Below are 18,287 nucleotides of genomic sequence, written 5' to 3' on the forward strand. Positions count from 1 at the left end.
ACCTTGCTCTGCTTTCCCAAGTCTAGCCTATTGGAGCCTAACCATATTATTCCTCAACTCCATTCCATTCCTTCAGGTCTATGAACAACCGCATAGCTAATGAATATACTTCAGAAGAATATGGGTGTAGGTCATAGTCGTAGGTACTCAATTAAATTCACCACCACTGTAAACTCTAAATAACTGTTTTAATCATCAAAATTTAACTAGGTGTAGCTGACTGGGAAAAAAGGGTTTATTTTCCTAAATTATTTTTAGTAAAAAAAAAATAGGGACCCTTACCATTTTTTAATTTTATTTTTCTTTATTTCATTTGATTGGAATTAATGGATAATTCCACAGATTTTCATAATTTCCACATAATCAAATCATCAACTTAGTCATTCATTGTGGGTTTGGCAGGAAATTTAGAGTCAGCATTGTTCACAGAGGTGGTGGTGGAACCATTCTTACACATATGCTTCTAAATTTTACTAAACTTTTAGTCTAAAACATTTTAATCAATTTATAGTGAACAGGTGGTGTATACAGGACATTGTAAGGCAAAATAGTCAGTAGAGAAATTTAGATTTTCAGATTTACCACTTTTTACCCATTATTAGCATTACATATGAAACTCTTAAGACTGGTAGTTTTCATAGTAAAAAAAAACATGTGTAGGTTCACTGGTAGTTTTGTCAGTAAATAAAATAGCTTTTTTTTGTTGCAGACATTCTGATCCTGGAATCCAACCACCACCATTGAGTTGGTAAGTTTCTCTACAGTTAACCATTTCACACCAAACCCCACTCTGAATGACTTTGTATATATCTAAGTAACTGAATTATGCTAAATTTATTTTGATAAATTGTTGACATTTATTGGAAGTTCAAATTTCAGATTACGAGGTGTCTGGGATGTAAAGGTGTCTCTCTTATATAGAACTACTGTATTTATAAACAGAGAGATGATACAAGACAGCAATGGACAGAAATGAGGAAAAGAGTAGGACTGAAAGGAAGAGGAAAATGAGAGAGTATAAAGAAAACCAGACCATAGGGGGTAGCAGTGAGACTGCTTTTGGGGGCATGGTCCCCACCCCTCCTCCTAGGACGTTTACCTTCCTGCATAGGAATATATGCTAATCTTGATCTAGGTGACCTTAAAAAGGAATAGGTTGACCTAACATGCTAAGATTATTGGCGTTAGATAGCAAACAGTGCAGGACCAGGTTGGTTGGTTGGTTGGTTGGTCTCCAGGAGGATGGGTAGTGACCACTATTTTAGAAATTACATAAAGAGTTCAGCGCTTAGAAAGGGAGGAGCAATCACTTGTACTTCCTCAGCACCTCCTGCATCCTCTCCTGCAAATTTTCCATCTTCTTAGCCCATTCCTCACTCAAGCCTTCCTCATCATCCCCAATGATGGCAGTATAGCCCATGAGGGCAATCAGCCCAATGCAGAAGAGATAGGTGAGGCGGGTGCACAGGCGCTCCATCACCTGCCGGTCGCCCTGGGAGTGGGTCATGTACACTTCCAGGATAGGCCTGCTGAACAGCTTGGGCTTGCCCATGACGCCCTCATAGAGCGTGCACAGGTTCTGGTCACCCATGTCGTTGGCGTAGCTTTCCTTGAAGTCGTCCTTTTTGCGCTGCTGGTGTTCAGGCTGTGCCTCCACGATCTCCATGAACTTGCGGAACTGGTTGTGGATGTTCTCCTCCACTTGGCCGTACTGGCCATCCAGCGTCTCGTTTCTGATCTGCATCAGGGCGCTGCGGGTCTGGTGGGAGATCTCGTCCAGCGCCCGGTTCACACTGCTGAACTCCCGCTTTAGTGTCTGGATCTCTTCATCATCTACTTGGTGCAGAACCACACGGATCAGCGAGCCGGCCACGCCGAAGATGGGGTTCACCACGGCAGCTGCCGATGAGATTGTAGCCACGCACTCCAGGACTTTCACCAGCCCTCTCTTGAGCTTGTCGCGATCCTCAGGGATTTTCTTGTCAGCCATGTCAGTGATGTCAGCAAACAGACAGAGGCTCTCTTGGAAGTAATGAAGGCCTGAAAGGACAGAGAAGGTTAATTTTAACCATATTATATCTATATACAGCATGTGACGTAATCTGTAGCAGCAAAAAGCATATGAAGACCATATAACAATGCTTGGTGCACCTAAGCCAGTCCAATATGACTTCTTTCATTCATGAATAAGAGAGTGATCACCTCGTATGAGCTTAAACCCATCAGGAGAACCAGCTCAATGCCGTGGCTGGTCGCCAACTGAATGCAAAACATACCAATTTACATATCCAGCTGGGTTGAGCAGCCCAGCAACTTGGACTTAAATACAGTATATGTCCAAATGTTTGTGGACACCCCTTTAAAAAAAGAATGCACTCGGCTATTTTAAGTTGCACCAATTGCTGATTCAGATGTGCAAGTGCACACACAAACAGCTTGTCTAGAAGAAGTAGTACTGTCAATAGAATAGGACTCTCTGGAGCAGATAATCAATGCATCATGCCAAATGCCAGGCCTGGGCTAGAGGGGTATAAAGCCCCCCCAGCATTAAGCTGTGGAGCAGTGGAACTGTGTTCTCTGGAAGGATGAATGGTGCTCCATCCATCAGGTGTTCTCAGGTGCGGTGGTGATCCAACATCAGTCATATCAGAATATTATGGTATGGTTTGGAATGAACTCACTGTGTAGTACTGTAATACCGCAGACTCTAGTCCATCTGTTTCTCTGCATACCCTGTTAGCCTCCTTTTACCCTGTTCTGTTCTACAATGGCCAGGACCCCAAAGGACCACCACGAGTGGATCAGACACAGCAGTGCTGCTAGAGTTTTTAAACACTGTGTCCACTCACTGCCCATTCTATCAGATACTCCTACCTAGTTGGTCCACCTTGTAGATGTAAAGTCAGGGGCAGGAGCTCATCTGCTGCTGCACGGTTTGCAGTTGGTCATCCTCTGGTCCTTCATCAATGGTCACAAGACGCTCACAAGATTCTCAGGGTCACTGATGGACTGAGGTGTTTAAACACAAACTAAACTTCGGGTTCAGGTACATTTACTGGAGGTAGAATTTCAGAACAACCCAAACATTTATGTTTTTTCTATAATTAAAGAATAAAGCAGATGTTTTGTTTGCAGCTAACAACAAGAAGAGATTTTGAGATTTGAAACTCGGCTCAGACTCAAATCCAGAGACTCAAAACTCCAACCCCAGATACTTGTGACTTGACTAAGAACAAAAGCCCAGAGACTCAAGACTTGATTTGAGTCTAAACTCACAGACTCAGCAGTGGTAGTAAAATCACAGAGACTCGTGACTCAACTTCAAAAGGCCCAGAGACTCGGAAGTTGACTTGGATTCAAACACCAGAGATTGGATGTGCAGATTAGACACTTTAGAAAGCTCATACTTGAACCCCAGAGACTTGAGTCTCAGTGCAAATGAAGCAACCTTTGAACATCTCCTTTATACAGCTATTTTAACCTTAATCAAAGTGAAAGTACTGAGCAAACTCTGCTTTTTCTCAAGACTGGCATCTCTTTTAAGCGTTACAGGATCATATGACAGATACTTCAGTAGTGCAGTAGTTGCAGTACGATGGAGGAAGTTGTGGTTAAATGCTTTCCGCAAACGAACAACAGAAGGGGTCAAAGGAAAGGCAGCAATACCACGAGTCAGAGCAGACTGCAAAATATTGAGCTGTTAAAAAGGGTGGCTTGGTGCCGTAGAAAAACACTTTTGAGTTCCCAAAACCAAACAAATTTACCTTAATTTAAATTAAATTAGATTAAAACAGATTCTGAATGTTCATATATCATACAATTTACATCATTTGGCATTGCTATGTGAATTCTAGTGGCAGAATTATCAGCATCTATTTTTGCTTTATAATTTAGTAATTGGTTTGAATGTCAAATAAACACTATTATAAGAAATAATTAATAATAACAGGCACACTTCACTTAAGATGGCATCTAAATGTCTACTCCGGCACTGACTCCACTACCCTACAAGAAGAAAACACAGCCAACATCACATTACAGTGCGGGTGTGTGCTATTTCAGACTAGATCTGATAGAGATCAGATCATGTTCATACTTTTTCACCACTGATATCTGATGCCCTTCGGTGCCAAGACAGCTTCTCTAGTGGATGTTGCTGAAATGAAGGGAAATGCTTCAGTTCAGGCTTGAATCCTAAAGATACCTCAAGCTTAGATGCTGCCAAATACCAAAGTCTGTGTGAATACCTAGACAAGATAAGTGCTGACTTGAAGTCTCTTGACAGAGCTGGGTCTTCAGTCTGCGTTTGAAGACAGCGAGCGACTCTGTCATTCAGACATCCAGGGGTAGTTCATTCCACCGCTTCGGTGCCTGGACAGAAAAGGTCTGGATGCTTGTCCTCCATGCATCTTAAAGGATGGTGGATCAAGCCAGGCTGTACTTGAAGCTAAAAGGCCAACTCACATATCAGCTTACCCAAACCTCACCTAATAAGCAGCAAGCTCTAAGCTAACCAACACAGACAACATTTCTAACACAGTCTAGTTAAGAGCCTATTCAAAACCAGCCTACCTTACAAGCAGAGGATGAGCCCAAGTAAAAAGGCAAGCGCACTGATTTCTATGCGAATTCGGGCTTAATTTATCTAGATTTGCAAGGCGTTAGCCCCGCCCCTGCAAATCAGACGTCAGCTAACCCGAAACCACAACTGAGCACCCAGGCTAAAAAGTATTGCCAATAAAATAAGCCTATCTTGAGCAGATAAACATGAACCTATGGGCACCATGCCTAATGCCAATAATTGTATTCTCTGGAATGATGGGGCTCCAGACAATACTTTTGGGATATGACTGAAGAGTTGGGGATGGTGATCATCCAACATCCTGACCTCACTAATGCTCTTGTCTCTGAATACAGTCAAATCCTCACAGCAATGCTTCAAAGTTTAGTAGAAAGCCTCTTTCCTGGACCATAGCGACAGTTACTCCAACAAGACAAACCTTTTGCAATACATTTGATTTCAGTGGAAACAATGAACGAGCAGGTGTCCCAATATTTTTGTCCATATAACGTAGATGGTGACTAGAGAACCAGACAAATAATGCAGCAAATTAATCAAATCTTGCAAAATGGCACTGTAAAGATCCCATATCCTCCATAATCACATGTATCTTTATTTTATTTTTTATTTTATTTTAGTTCCACTGATAACACTGTTTGTCTTAAATTATATGTGACCATTTTCTTATCTCTCTTTATCTGAGAATTAAATAAGATGTCTTATTATTGTACCTTTATGGTTTATGGAAAAGAGCTGTGTTCCTATTCGCTGCCCTGTAAAGTTTTCAATAAGCAGTTTGACCGGTTTCCATTATAACTTCAGCACAAATGGTCTGGGTGGAGCTTTAATAGATTAAATTAGTGACTATATGCAAATATTTTCATAAAGATTTTGTGTTATCACGAAACAGCACTAAACAGTTTTACACAAAATTATTATTGGTAATATGCTGCCTATTTTTTTTTTTTTTTACAATACTTTTAATTACTTTTAATAATTGTTCTAAAAATCCATTCATGGTGGAGAGGTACATGTAGGACATTAAGGCATGTAAGGGATGTAAACAGTTAAATTTTAACTCTCTTGGTGGCTGAAAGTTTTATTAAAGTTTATTAAAGTTACTAAGTTTTATTAAATTCGTAATTTTATTTTTTCATTTTTAAGAAGTCTGTTATCTGTTGTTCCTTGAACTTAGAATCAGACCTCAATGATTTTTTACAGAACCTCTAATCAACTTCAAGACCTAGATTGCTCCTTTCTCACCTTCCAGCAGTTTTTAATCTTCTGACTAGTAAACAGTTGGTTTAGAAAGAGCAAAAACAGATGTATGCTGATAATTCTGCCACCGGCATTCACATAGCAATTGCAAATGATGTATAATGTATAATTTAGAAGCTCTTAACCTCTGAACATTCATAATATGTTCATTTTTTATTTAAATAAACATGAACTTGAAAGGTTTAATGGAGCGTTTTTATTAATATAGAACCTTCACATCCTAAATCTAAAAAAGAAGTTCTTCACATCCCATCAACTCAAAAGTGTTTTTTTTCTACAGCATCACACCTTTTTTAACACCTCCATTTTTAGCAGTCTTCTATTACTGGTGGTATTGCTGCCATCTTGACCCCTCCGTTGTTTGTTTGCAGAAAGCATTTAACCACAACTTCTTTTTTATCGAGCTGCAACTTTAGATTTACTAGAACAAAGAATTTCACATCTAATTCACTCTAAAGGAGTATTTGTTAATGCTCGGATTATGTAATTACAATTACCAATTTCACACCAAACCCCCACTCTGAATGACTTTGTTTATATCTTAATAACTGAGTTATACAGATTCACACATTCACAAATAGGCACGACTAACCTTTTACAAGTGCATTAATGTACATTTTTAAATACATGTTATGTGACATTACAAAAACAGCCCTGGAAGGTTTTACACAAAATTATTACAAAATGTGCTGCCTATTTGTACAATACTTTTTAAAAATCCATTCATGGAGGAGAGATGAATGCAGGACATAGTTGCCAGAGAAAATGTAGATTTTAATATTTTTTCCTAGTGAATCACATCATCACCACCACTGTAAACTCTGAATGACTTTGTTTACATATTAATATGTGAAATATCAGAAATATATTGTGGATATATTCTGTGGACACTAATTGAGGTCTGGTTCTAAATCTAATAAAGAGAGTGGCCTTTATACAAATAATTATCATAACAATTTGTGGCCTTAATTCTTAGTTCTAAACGTTATCTGGTACAAGTTTAAACTGTGATTAAAAGAGGCATCAGTGACTATTTTTCTCCTTAAAATTTAACTAGGCATCACATTGCTAATTTATCTTAAGCAACAAAACCAAAGACAAACTCAACAGGCCTCATTCACCAACCGTTCTGAAGAAGAAATATCACAGTTTTCACAAAGATTCTGAGATTCACCAGTGTTTTCTAATTTGAAATTTGCTTATTTAGCTAACAAGGACAATAGGATTCATCCTTCTAAGCTGTGAACATTTCTGCAGATATTCTGATCCTGGAATCCAATCACCACCATTGTAAATAGTTAGTAAGTGTCTCTACAGTTAACCATTTCACACCAAACCCCACTCTGAACGACTTTGTTTATATCTAAGTAACTGAATTTTTGGATAAATTATTGAAACTTATTGGAAGTTCTGTGGAAATTTAGAGTTCAAATTTCGGATTATGAGGTGTCTGGGATGTAAACAATTAAATTTTAACTCTCTTGGTGGTTGAAAGTTTGATTAAAGTTGTAATTTTCATTTTTCATTTTTAAGAAGTCTGTTATCTGTTGTTCTTTGAACTTAGAATCAGACCTGAATGAATTTCTACAGAACCTCCAATCAACTTCAAGACCTAGATTGCTCCTTTCTCACCTTCCAGCAGTTTTTAATCTTCTGACTAGTAAACAGCTGGTTTAGAAAGAGCAAAAACAGATGTATGCTGATAATTCTGACACCGGCATTCACATAGCAATTGCAAATGATGTATAATGTATAATTTAGAAGCTCTTAACCTCTGAACATCCATAATATGTTCATTTTTTTATTTGAAATAAACATGAACTTGAAAGGTTTAATGGAGCGTTTTTATTAATATAGAACCTTCACATCCTAAATCTAAAAAAGAAGTTCTTCACATCCCATCAACTCAAAAGTGTTTTTTCTACAGCATCACACCTTTTTTAACACCTCCATTTTTAGCAGTCTTCTATTACTGGTGGTATTGCTGCCATCTTGACCCCTCCATTGTTTGTTTGCAGAAAGCATTTAACCACAACTTCTTTTTTATCGAGCTGCAACTTTAGATTTACTAGAACAAAGAATTTCACATCTAATTCACTCTAAAGGAGTATTTGTTAATGCTCGGATTATGTAATTACAATTACCAATTTCACACCAAACCCCCACTCTGAATGACTTTGTTTATATCTTAATAACTGAGTTATACAGATTCACACATTCAAAAATAGGCACGACTAACCTTTTACAAGTGCATTAATGTACATTTTTAAATACATGTTATGTGACATTACAAAAACAGCCCTGGAAGGTTTTACACAAAATTATTACAAAATTTGCTGCCTATTTGTACAATACTTTTTAAAATCCATTCACGGAGGAGAGATGAATGCAGGGCATTATAAGGTAAAATAGTTGCCAGAGAAAATATAGATTTTAATATTTTTTCCTATTGAATCACATCATCACCACCACTGTAAACTCTGAATGACTTTGTTTACATATTAATATGTAAAATATCAGAAATATATTGTGGATATATTCTGTGGACACTAATTGAGGTCTGGTTCTAAATCTAATAAACAAAAGAGAGTGGCCTTTATACAAATAATTATCATAACAATTTGTGGCCCTAATTCTTAGTTATAAACATTATCTGGTACAAGTTTAAACTGTGATTAAAAGAGGCATCAGTGACTATTTTTCTCCTTAAAATTTAACTAGGCATCACATTGCTAATTTATCTTAAGCAACAAAACCAAAGACAAACTCAACAGGCCTCATTCACCAACCGTTCTGAAGAAGAAATATCACAGTTTTCACAAAGATTCTGAGATTCACTAGTGTTTTCTAATTTGAAATTTGCTTATTTAGCTAACAAGGACAATAGGATTCATCATTCTAAGCTGTGAACATTTCTGCCCCTTAAAAACTCAATGAATCTGATCTTGATTTTTTTGGGACTTTTTTCAAGAACTAATTTAAGAAAATTCTAAGGAAGGTGCTGGTGAATGAGGTTCATGGCCTTTATGAAGGGGGTTCTGTTCTATAGGTAAGACAGTAAAGGCCTTATATGTGTCTTAATTTTTAATACATGGCCATTTCTCACCTTTCCGATGTTCTGATTGGCTGACCTGTAGAGTAGCTCTTTCAAAAAGCAGTTCAAGCTGAAATACCACTTAAAACTTCAGCACAGACGGGCAGTGCTAACCCACTTCAGGTTAACTAGGTAGAAATATGTAAATATGTTGGTTTCTGGACATCACAAACAGCTCATTTTAAACAGACTGTTTTTCAGAGAAAAGCTAGGAAAGCTGAAGTTTCCACGATAAGGGCATTTAAGACTAGAATCATTTCAGAATGAAGTCTAGGCCTGAACTGAAGTAAACTGAAGTAAGATATTGGGAGTATGGTATGTACAAATTCAGTCAGGACTGGATCTGAGTACCATTAGTAACAGATAAAACGTTAAATTAAAATGAAAAACTAATACAAAAATAATAATTGTGACTTTAATAACACTTTATCAGCCACCAAGAGACTAAAAATGTTTACATCCCAGACACCTCTAATCAACAAAAATACAGCAGTTTATGGATGTGACTCCTGAGAAACAATAAAATCACACTGTTTATGTGCAAATGATAACAGTACATGGATAGTAGATGAAATTAAAGAAAATCTCTATATAGTGTAAAAAGTTACAAATGATGTATAATGTATAATTTAGAAGCTCTTAACCTCTGAACATCCATAATATGTTCATTTTTTTATTTAAATAAACATGAACTTGAAAGGTTTAATGGAGCGTTTTTATTAATAAAGAACCTTCACATCCTAAATCTAAAAAAGAAGTTCTTCACATCCCATCAACTCAAAAGTGTTTTTTTTACAGCATCACACCTTTTTTAACACCTCCATTTTTAGCAGTATTCTATTACTGGTTGTACTGCTGCCATCTTGACCCCTCCGCTGTTTGTTTGCAGAAAGCATTTAACCACAACTTCTTTCATCGAGCTGCAACTTTAGATTTACTAGAACAAAGAATTTCACATCTAATTCACTCTAAAGGACTATTTGTTAATGCTCGGATTATGTAATTACAATTACCAATTTCACACCAAACCCCCACTCTGAATGACTTTGTTTATATCTTAATAACTGATACAGATTCAGATTATTGTGAATATATGTTAATTTTTAAATACATGTTTTGTGACCTTACAAAAACAACACTGCAAGTTTTTACTGGAAGTACAATACTTTTAACACTTTAAAAAAATCCATTGATGAAAGAGATACATGCAGGACACTGTAAGGCAAAATAGTTGGCAAAGAAAATGTAACTTTTAATTTTTACAATTATTTTACAAGGATTGTTAGATTTACCAGTGTTTTCTTCTTTGGAATTTGTGAAATTAGCTAATGAGGATCTATCATTCTAAGCTGTGACCATTTCTGCAAATCCTTCTGCAAATCCTTAGGAAGGTGTTGATGAATGAGGTTCATGGCCTTTATGAAGGTGGTTCTGTTCTATTGATAAGACAGTTAAGGCAATATGTGTGTCTAAGTTTGTTTTTACATGGCTATTTATTTTTTTTTTAGAAATATTTTGATTTGGTTTTAGTCTAAAGCATGTCCACAACTGATGGAACAATGTTTCTTCTTCTGTTTTATGTTTGCTGCTTATGGGGAAAAAATATGGGAAAATCATATGTAATTTGGCCTTTGAGTAGTGAAGTCTAGGAACTATTTTAAACTGTATCAAGGTACGTCTTGTATTTATTGAACATTTGTTGATATTCTTTAGACCATCTTCCCATTGTTTATAAGTAATCTCTATACCAAGTTCTTCCATCCATGCTTGTTTGAAAGAGTTGGACTGGATGACAATGTGGTCACATAAGTTATAAAAAGCAGAAACTGTTCCATTTGTATTTAGACAGATAGAAAGAATCTTCTCCAGGGGTGAGTGATGTGGTTTGGTTTTAAATTCCACTAAATGTCTTTTGGTGAAATTCCAAATTTTTAAAAACATGAAAAAATGTGAAGAGGGAAATTTGTATTTATTTTGCAGTTGTTGGAAATAAGCAAAACAGTTGTCATTGTAAAGATCTCCAAAAGCTTTTAGACCTGTTTTTCCATTGCAAGAAGACAGCGCTGTCACTGCTGCTGGGAAGGCGTGGTTGTTACATATTGGATTATTTATGTGCATATCAGGCGCTTTTATGTATGTTTTAATTTGCCTCCAAATTTTCAGGGTGTTTTGGATCATGAAATTGTTGCTGCATAAAGATTTCTGAGCTTGAATCAGACTTAAGTAAACTTCATAAACAGGTATTTTGACACATAGAACGTTTAACAGACAGCCAAAAGGGAATTTCACATTCACCAGAAAGAGAGGGTGTTTAAACTGCCTGTCTAATAATAAAATCAGACCAAAACCTGATTTCCATTCAAATGAAGTAATGAGACTTTTCAATTGTTTAAAGTAACGTTATGGGATTAAGGCAAATAGAGAAATCAAGAAAGGGTGACCATAATGGCGTTGATTCTGCCCACCATTGATAAATAGAGAGTTTTCCAAACCTCTATGTTCTCTTTCAGCTGTTGTCCTTCAGCAACTTCAAATCAAATTTTTTACAAAGGGGCATCAATTTGCTTTTTGCCCCAGTTTATTTTGAAGCCTGAGAAGTAGCCAAAAGTAATAATTAAGTCAAGCAAGCTACACTGTGCCTTTAAGAGAATCAAACTCTTTTTTTTCATATGTGTGTATCTGCAAGAGCCCCTCTCACAACAGTCTAGAGGCAGAGAGTGAGTTCTAGTGGTGAGCTCTGACAGCAGCTGTAGCAGCTGTCTTGTTCATTGTGTTAGACTCTGTACACCTCCAGTAACACTGCTACGGAGCTCCATGCAATATTCTTCTTTCATTTATAAATGGAATGGTAGCAGCCGTGCGACTGAGCATAAAATGGTCTTGTGTGGTAAATTAACCAGCCCTTTGTGTAGCCCAAGTCCTGGTGTCTGTGTGGTATCTTTCACAGGAACAGAGGAATTTCCTCAAAGTTTAAGGTACTTCAAGTGCTACAGAGTCATCGAGGTCCTCGGATTTAATATGAATAAAACCACATCATCTACATACAGAGAAATTTGATGTACTGTCTGAACTGTCTGAACATTTTCTGATGGCTGTAGCTAGAGGCTCAGTGGTGCAGTGGCAGTGGTGGCTCAGCGGTTAGAGCGCCGGGATATCGATAACAGGGTTGTGGGTTCGATTCCCGGGCTCGGCAAGCTGCCACTGTTGGGCCCTTGAGCAAGGCCCTTTACCCTCTCTGCTCCCCGGGCGCTGGAGTTGGCTGCCCACCGCTCTGGGTGTGTGTGTGTACTCACTGCCCCTAACACGTGTGTGTGTGTGAGTGTGTGTTCACTACCAGATGGGTTAAATGCGGAGGACACATTTCGCTGTACAGTCCACACTGTACAGTGACGAATACGTGCACCTTTACCTTTATCCAATACAAAGAGAGAACAGAAATGGGGAAGGACCACAGCCTTGTCTAGTTCCTCTGTGGAGAGAAAAGGAAAGGGAGATATATTATTATTGGTTATTACTGATGCTGTTGGTTGGGAATACAGAATTTTTATCCATCTTATAAATATAGGGCCAAATCCAAATTTGTGTTGTACTCACATCATGTACTGTCTCTCTGCTTGTTCGAAAGCTTTCGCAGCATTTAATGATAGTATCACTGATTCTTCTAATTGTGGACATTTAACAGGTGCCATAGGTTATAATGTACATATTGTCCTGGCGTAAAACCAGTCTGTTCCGGATGAGTAATAGTTGAAATATATTTCTTTAATCTCTTAGCCACAATTTTGCTAATGAGCTTAGTTTCAATTGGACGTAAAGTCCAAAAATAAATTGGTCAGTATGATGAGGCCTCCTTTTCGTTGCAACCTTTCTTCAGGATAAAGGTGATATAGGCATAATACAAAGATGATGGAAATTTAGAATTTAACAGCGAATGATTAATCAAACATAGGAGAAAAGGACTACATTTCCATCCGAGTCAGGGGCTTTGTTATTTAGAAATTTCTTTAGGGTCTGATTAGGGTCTTCTAATGTAATTTCCACCTCAATAACTTCTGTTGCTTGCTATTACTGAGTTTGGGCAGGCTTAAATGATTAAAAGAAACTATCTATTACACTGTATTCCCTGACAGTGTGGTGAACTCATTAAAATTATTCTATTTGTAAGCAAAACTGCAAAACAGTTCAAACAGCTTAAAACATTCAAGTTCATAGAACGATATTCAAGTTTTAATCTCAACAAGCTCAATGTGTTCAAGTAAAGACAATCACTAAACTCATTGTTTTTCATTTAATATTTACGGAGCGTCTGACGCAATGCGCTCCTGCATGCCCATTGGTTATAGCCGTCTAATTAGCATACTGGGATTTCTGAAAAAGAAACAGTTAATTTACTCTCTTTCTCTGGATAAGTACATGTTTTTGTTCTAAACACTGGCATAATTTGCGGCAAGTGATGTTTTTTTTATTAAGGGGAGCTATTTTGAAGTGCGCGCACGTTTTTTGAACTCCATCTCGCGCGCCTCGTTAACAGCACCTGGAGGGAGAGAGAGCGAGCGCTGCTGACCTGCTGAACTCTCATAGATTCAAGAGTTTTATTGTCAAATGCACAGCAGAAACAGACAGTTACGCTGTACAATGAAATTCTTACTTTGCTGTCCCTCCATTCACCAATAGATAAAGATAACAAAAAAGAAATTAACAAATAATAATAAAAAATATGTATATACAAAGTAAATAAAGTATAATAATATAAGTTGAAGTAAAAAAAATTAAAGTAAACTTTCCTTTTTACAATTAAAAAAAAAAAAAAAAAAAAATGAAAATAAAGGTTACATGTGCTAATAAAGTTACATGTGCTTGAAGAGCAGCAGCTATAAAGTGCAGGTTGCAAGTAAGAGATGTAAAAGCTAAGCTAGTACCTAACCTAGGTTAGTTAACTAGCTAGCTAGCCAACGTTAAAGAAGAAAGTTAACTTAAGTTAGGCTAATTAGGTAACGTTATTTTACATCTAAATACCCATAATAGTTGTTAATGTCTAAACTTGGTTAAACTATAGTTATTTTCTTGGTACTTTACAGTGTGTTTAAACTTGTATTTCCCATATTCACATTTAGTTTGAGTGAGTTTGATATTCCTGCACTGACAACAGAAAATGCAGTGGAATAGAGAGGTTTAGCTAGAGATTGATAGTGGAAAGGCCATGAAAGCAGAGTCTAAACTTTAATTGTTTTTGCTGTGTGTTCATTTAAAATTGCCTAATGTCGATGTAGTTAGCTTCTGAAATGTTTTGTTATTTTGCATGCTTAAGGATTTAATGATAAGAGCAGATAACGTAGATGTAAATGCAATTCATTGGTGCTTTTGATTTTTTTTTATCATTACAAACAAAATCATTATTCTCTGGCATTGACTACTGTGTACACATTGATACATTTGTTGCATTGTCAAAGAGATTTGTATTTGTGTGTGCATGAACAGGAGGGTACACTAAAGATGAACGTGTCCAGCCCCTAAAACATAACTGCATAGGTAAGTATAATATGAGTTAATTAAGTGCTAATTTTGTAAAGCAAATTTAGAGCAGAGAGAAATATAACAGAAATTTTAGAAATATAGAGCTCCTACCTCAACAAGTATTAGCTTTTTGTCACTTGCCTGTCATTTTGTCAGTTGGTTTATAATGGCAGATATGGAGTGGAAATGCAGGTTATGTGATGCCTTCTCTGATACTCGTGGCAAGTTACTTTGTCATTACCGCTTGCAACATAACCACTATTCAAAAGTCTGTCCTTTGCCATGTCTTTACGACTCGTGTATTTGCACATTTCGGTCATTCAATGCACTTAAAATTCATCTTTCAAGGATTCACAAAAACACAAAAGGGACAAGTCAAGGGGGACAAGGAGTGCAAGTGGTGTATACATGTCCCTTGTGTGGGTTTAAGCAGCCTTTTTCAGAGAAAACACTATTCACTCATTTAAGAGGGCATTTGAGGACCCATGAAATGGTAACATGTCCATATAAGAGCTGTGCCTATAGTACTAATGTGTACACTTCCTTTAATGCTCACAAAAGCAGAACACATGGAGACTCTAGTAGTGCAGATCTATTTAATCATGTCTCTACTGATGAAGACTCTGTAGGCCTAAGTGCTGCTGGTTCTTCTGTGGAAAATGTTGACCTGTGTGAGGGGTTGGGACCATCTGAAAATGAAGACACATTAGATGATGAGGATGATGGTTACCAAACATCCTTGCCTTACAGAGCCAGGAAGTCACTGTGGGTGGTATGGCTGGAAGATTAGCCTAAAATTTAAGATGGGTAACTATCGCACCAAGCTGAGCAGGTCTGGATGTGATGAGGTGGCTGTTAACTCTGGTAAGAGGAGCCGAAATAACCCAGAGAGTGAGTCACCCCACTGCAACATCAAAAGACCTCGTCGAGCAGAGGTGAACTATCTACCAAATTTCCCAAGAGGAGAGGATGCCTCAAGTCTGGAGCGACTAAGAGTGCAAGTGGTAGAAGAAGTATCAAAGATGGATAAAAATCTACAGATGATAGAGAGACTAATGCAAACTACATATGCATTACGCCGGAAACAAATAATTGCCGACAACCCATCCCAATCTGTCAAGGACCTTCTGGAAAATTGGTCTGCGCTTCGAATAGAGTCACAGGTAACTTTTTCTTAACTTTCTTGTTACATTTATCCTCATACTGGTATTTGTAGAATCAGATTTCTAGAAAATTTTATTGAAAACTTCTTTATTGCAATCTTCTGTACTCCAAGGTTTGTGATGTGATAGGAATTCCAATTTATAAACAAATTTTAAATGCAGATTGTAATGTACTGTAAAACAACAAATTATACAATTGAACATTAATCTTATTTGTATTTCTATGCCTGAATGTTTAGGTTTGTGCAGAATTTCACAGGATCACAAATATCAACTTGCGAAGCAAGTTCTATGCAGAGTTGGACAAACATACACCGAGGTTATTGGCTGTCTACCGGCAGAAGGCTGCACGTACTGGCAAGACTGCGGAAGCTCTGAGGAGCATATTTAGTGCTTATGATCTTCTGGTATGAGACCACATTTAGTATTAATTTTAACAAAGATATTGCACAAATTTTATGCTTCTTCTGTTTTTTCTTCTGCTTCCCCTGTTTCTTCCTATCCTGCATCTACTGCTGCTTCTGTTGTTTTACTCTTCATTTGTTTCTTCTCATTCCCTCATCTAATCTAAAGAGTTTCACATCTATTTACAGGAGCAATGTGATGTAAACCACAGACGTACTGCTGCGCTTCGAGCCCTCCCTGTGTTCCTTTGTGAAGATGACTCTGCTTTTTTCAGGACTTGGAACGTAAGTTACTAAATATGTACAGGGTTAGTCAAAAGTTGCAGGATACCCTTTTATTAAATGGTCACCATATATTATTACTGAAATAAATGGCGTCCTTTTATTTCAGTACAAGAAGTATTTTTGCTCTCAACAGTAATTGTTCAATTTTATGTCTTGGGACACTTTGTGCCACTACTTAACCAAAAATATTAAAAAATCTATAACCCTCATGTTTTACATTTGAAGACATCCCACCAACACCACTGAATCTTGTATGCTTGTTCTGCTTTGGAAAGAAAGCATAAGTTGGAAGAAAGAAATCAAAGATTGGAATTATTGTTGTATGTGTGTTTACTATTTTGTTTGTTTTTGTTTAATTTATTTTTCAGACTGAGAAAGAGAGTGAACCGGACATCGCAGACTTGGCAGTTGGTCTTCTCACCATGGTGAATGAAGACCCAAGTTCCCCTGTTCAATTCAGCCCTGCAAGGATTGCCATTGTGCTGGAAGGTGACATTGTGCTGAATGACCTTTCTTATTTGGCTGATGCTTTTCTCATGTTACTTGGTTTAATGTATGCATTAAACATCTGCTATCCAAAAAAACTGATCCACACCTTCCACTTCATTCAGAAAGTCATTATGGGCTTGGATGACTTTAAACCACTAACACCCAGGCTGCTAAATCTAAAAAATGATCTGCTAGGGAGGGTGTAATTGGCGAATGATACACTCCCTTTTGATGGGACTTTTGTAGGTTCTGCCTGTTGTAAATTCCTGTTGAAGCATCACCTTTCTATGCTCTGTTAGATAAACCTGCTGTTGTGGTAAGTTTTTTTTTTTTTTTTTTTTTTTTTTTCTAGATTGCATTACCACCTCTTTAAATTCCAAGTTCCAAAAATTGTTCTGTTGGAGAGTCACAAATATGTTCAGAAAATATGCCAGTTTTTTTTTTTATTATTGTTGCCATGGTACAGGCCATTGTACACAGAATTGTTACTGCACAGGTACACATTACTAAGCATTAAGGGCTTAACTAAACATGCTTAACATATTTTGTTTAATACTATATTTTATTTTATTGTATTTTATGGAATATTTTTTCAGTTTATTGTATGCAGAGCAGCCCTATTAATACATGGCTAGGCCTGTCACGATTGCTGTAATGTATTGTACTATATACTGGCCCAAAGATTATTGCAATAGTAAAATAATAAGTTATTTTAAGGCAAATGTATGTGACAGATATAATGATAATATAATGGCATGATAATGCAATTAAACCCTTTTAAAGAGCAATGTACTTTTAATAATTATTAATATTAAGAATTTGTGAGTGGAATATAAGTAAATACTCATTATGCACAAGTTAAGCAAATAAAATGAAACCAAAAAAGCTGACATACTTGCTCCTCATTTGCTTTATTCATTAAACCCATTGTACCATTAGTCAATGTGATTATTGTGACAAGCCTATGCAAAGCCATAATTTTTTTTTTTTTTTTTTGGTTTAAATGGTGTAATGTGTTTTGACTTCAGCAAAGTTTTATTGTACCTCAGAATGGGTTTTATATATTTGTTGAAATGAGTGGTTTATGACTTGCATCCTGGTTACTGATTTGCTAAAATAAAATGTTAATTTTAGCAGATTAACGTTTCCTTGTTTTATATTTATTTTTTGTGAAGGTATTTTGAGTTAAGTTAACTCAATTACTTTGTGGTAATTAGTTTCCTCAAATGTTTTAAGTAAAGTATTAGTCAAGTATGAGTATTTTCTAGTTGAAATGTTTGAGTAAATGAAAAGTGTGTCTGACACAATATTTTTAATTTAAACTTAATACAACTTTTTGAGTATTCCAAACTATTACAGTATACATTTTTTGAGTTCATTAAAAGTAGTTTAGTATAGTTAAGAAAACATTTAAATATTAAGTACAACATATACAGTTATTTTAAGTAAAGTTAGACTGAATTTAAATAGTTCTAAAAATGTAATAATATTGAGTACAA

At 36.5% G+C, this 18,287-nt stretch overlaps 2 protein-coding genes across 2 annotated transcripts; one reads left to right on the forward strand and one right to left on the reverse strand.

The window, feature by feature from the left end:
• Positions 1–289: 289 nt before the first annotated feature.
• On the reverse strand, positions 290–4,604 carry rpz (rapunzel). The gene is made up of 2 exons (XM_072659369.1): positions 4,573–4,604; positions 290–2,040 (listed from the first exon to the last, which is right to left on the reverse strand). Exon 2 carries the CDS (start codon positions 1,988–1,990, stop codon positions 1,307–1,309), a length of 684 nt encoding a protein of 227 aa, XP_072515470.1. The 5' UTR covers positions 1,991–2,040; positions 4,573–4,604; the 3' UTR covers positions 290–1,306.
• A 10,593-nt stretch (positions 4,605–15,197) lies between these two features.
• Positions 15,198–17,766, forward strand: LOC140537147 (uncharacterized). The gene is made up of 4 exons (XM_072659382.1): positions 15,198–15,610; positions 15,850–16,017; positions 16,204–16,299; positions 16,668–17,766. Exons 1-4 carry the CDS (start codon positions 15,251–15,253, stop codon positions 16,992–16,994), a joined length of 951 nt encoding a protein of 316 aa, XP_072515483.1. The 5' UTR covers positions 15,198–15,250; the 3' UTR covers positions 16,995–17,766.
• Positions 17,767–18,287: the final 521 nt, after the last annotated feature.

Source organism: Salminus brasiliensis, chromosome 1 (genome assembly GCF_030463535.1).
Source record: "Salminus brasiliensis chromosome 1, fSalBra1.hap2, whole genome shotgun sequence".
NCBI lineage: Eukaryota > Metazoa > Chordata > Actinopteri > Characiformes > Bryconidae > Salminus > Salminus brasiliensis.

Excerpts from the sequence above, each read along its gene's own strand:
- rpz (XM_072659369.1), bottom strand. The coding sequence starts at position 1,990 with ATGGCTGACAAGAAAATCCCTGAGGATCGCGACAAGCTCAAGAGAGGG.
- LOC140537147 (XM_072659382.1), top strand. The coding sequence starts at position 15,251 with ATGGGTAACTATCGCACCAAGCTGAGCAGGTCTGGATGTGATGAGGTG. Across the intron at positions 15,611-15,849 it reads CGCTTCGAATAGAGTCACAG|GTTTGTGCAGAATTTCACAG; the intron begins GTAACTTTTTCT and ends CTGAATGTTTAG. Across the intron at positions 16,018-16,203 it reads TTAGTGCTTATGATCTTCTG|GAGCAATGTGATGTAAACCA; the intron begins GTATGAGACCAC and ends ATCTATTTACAG.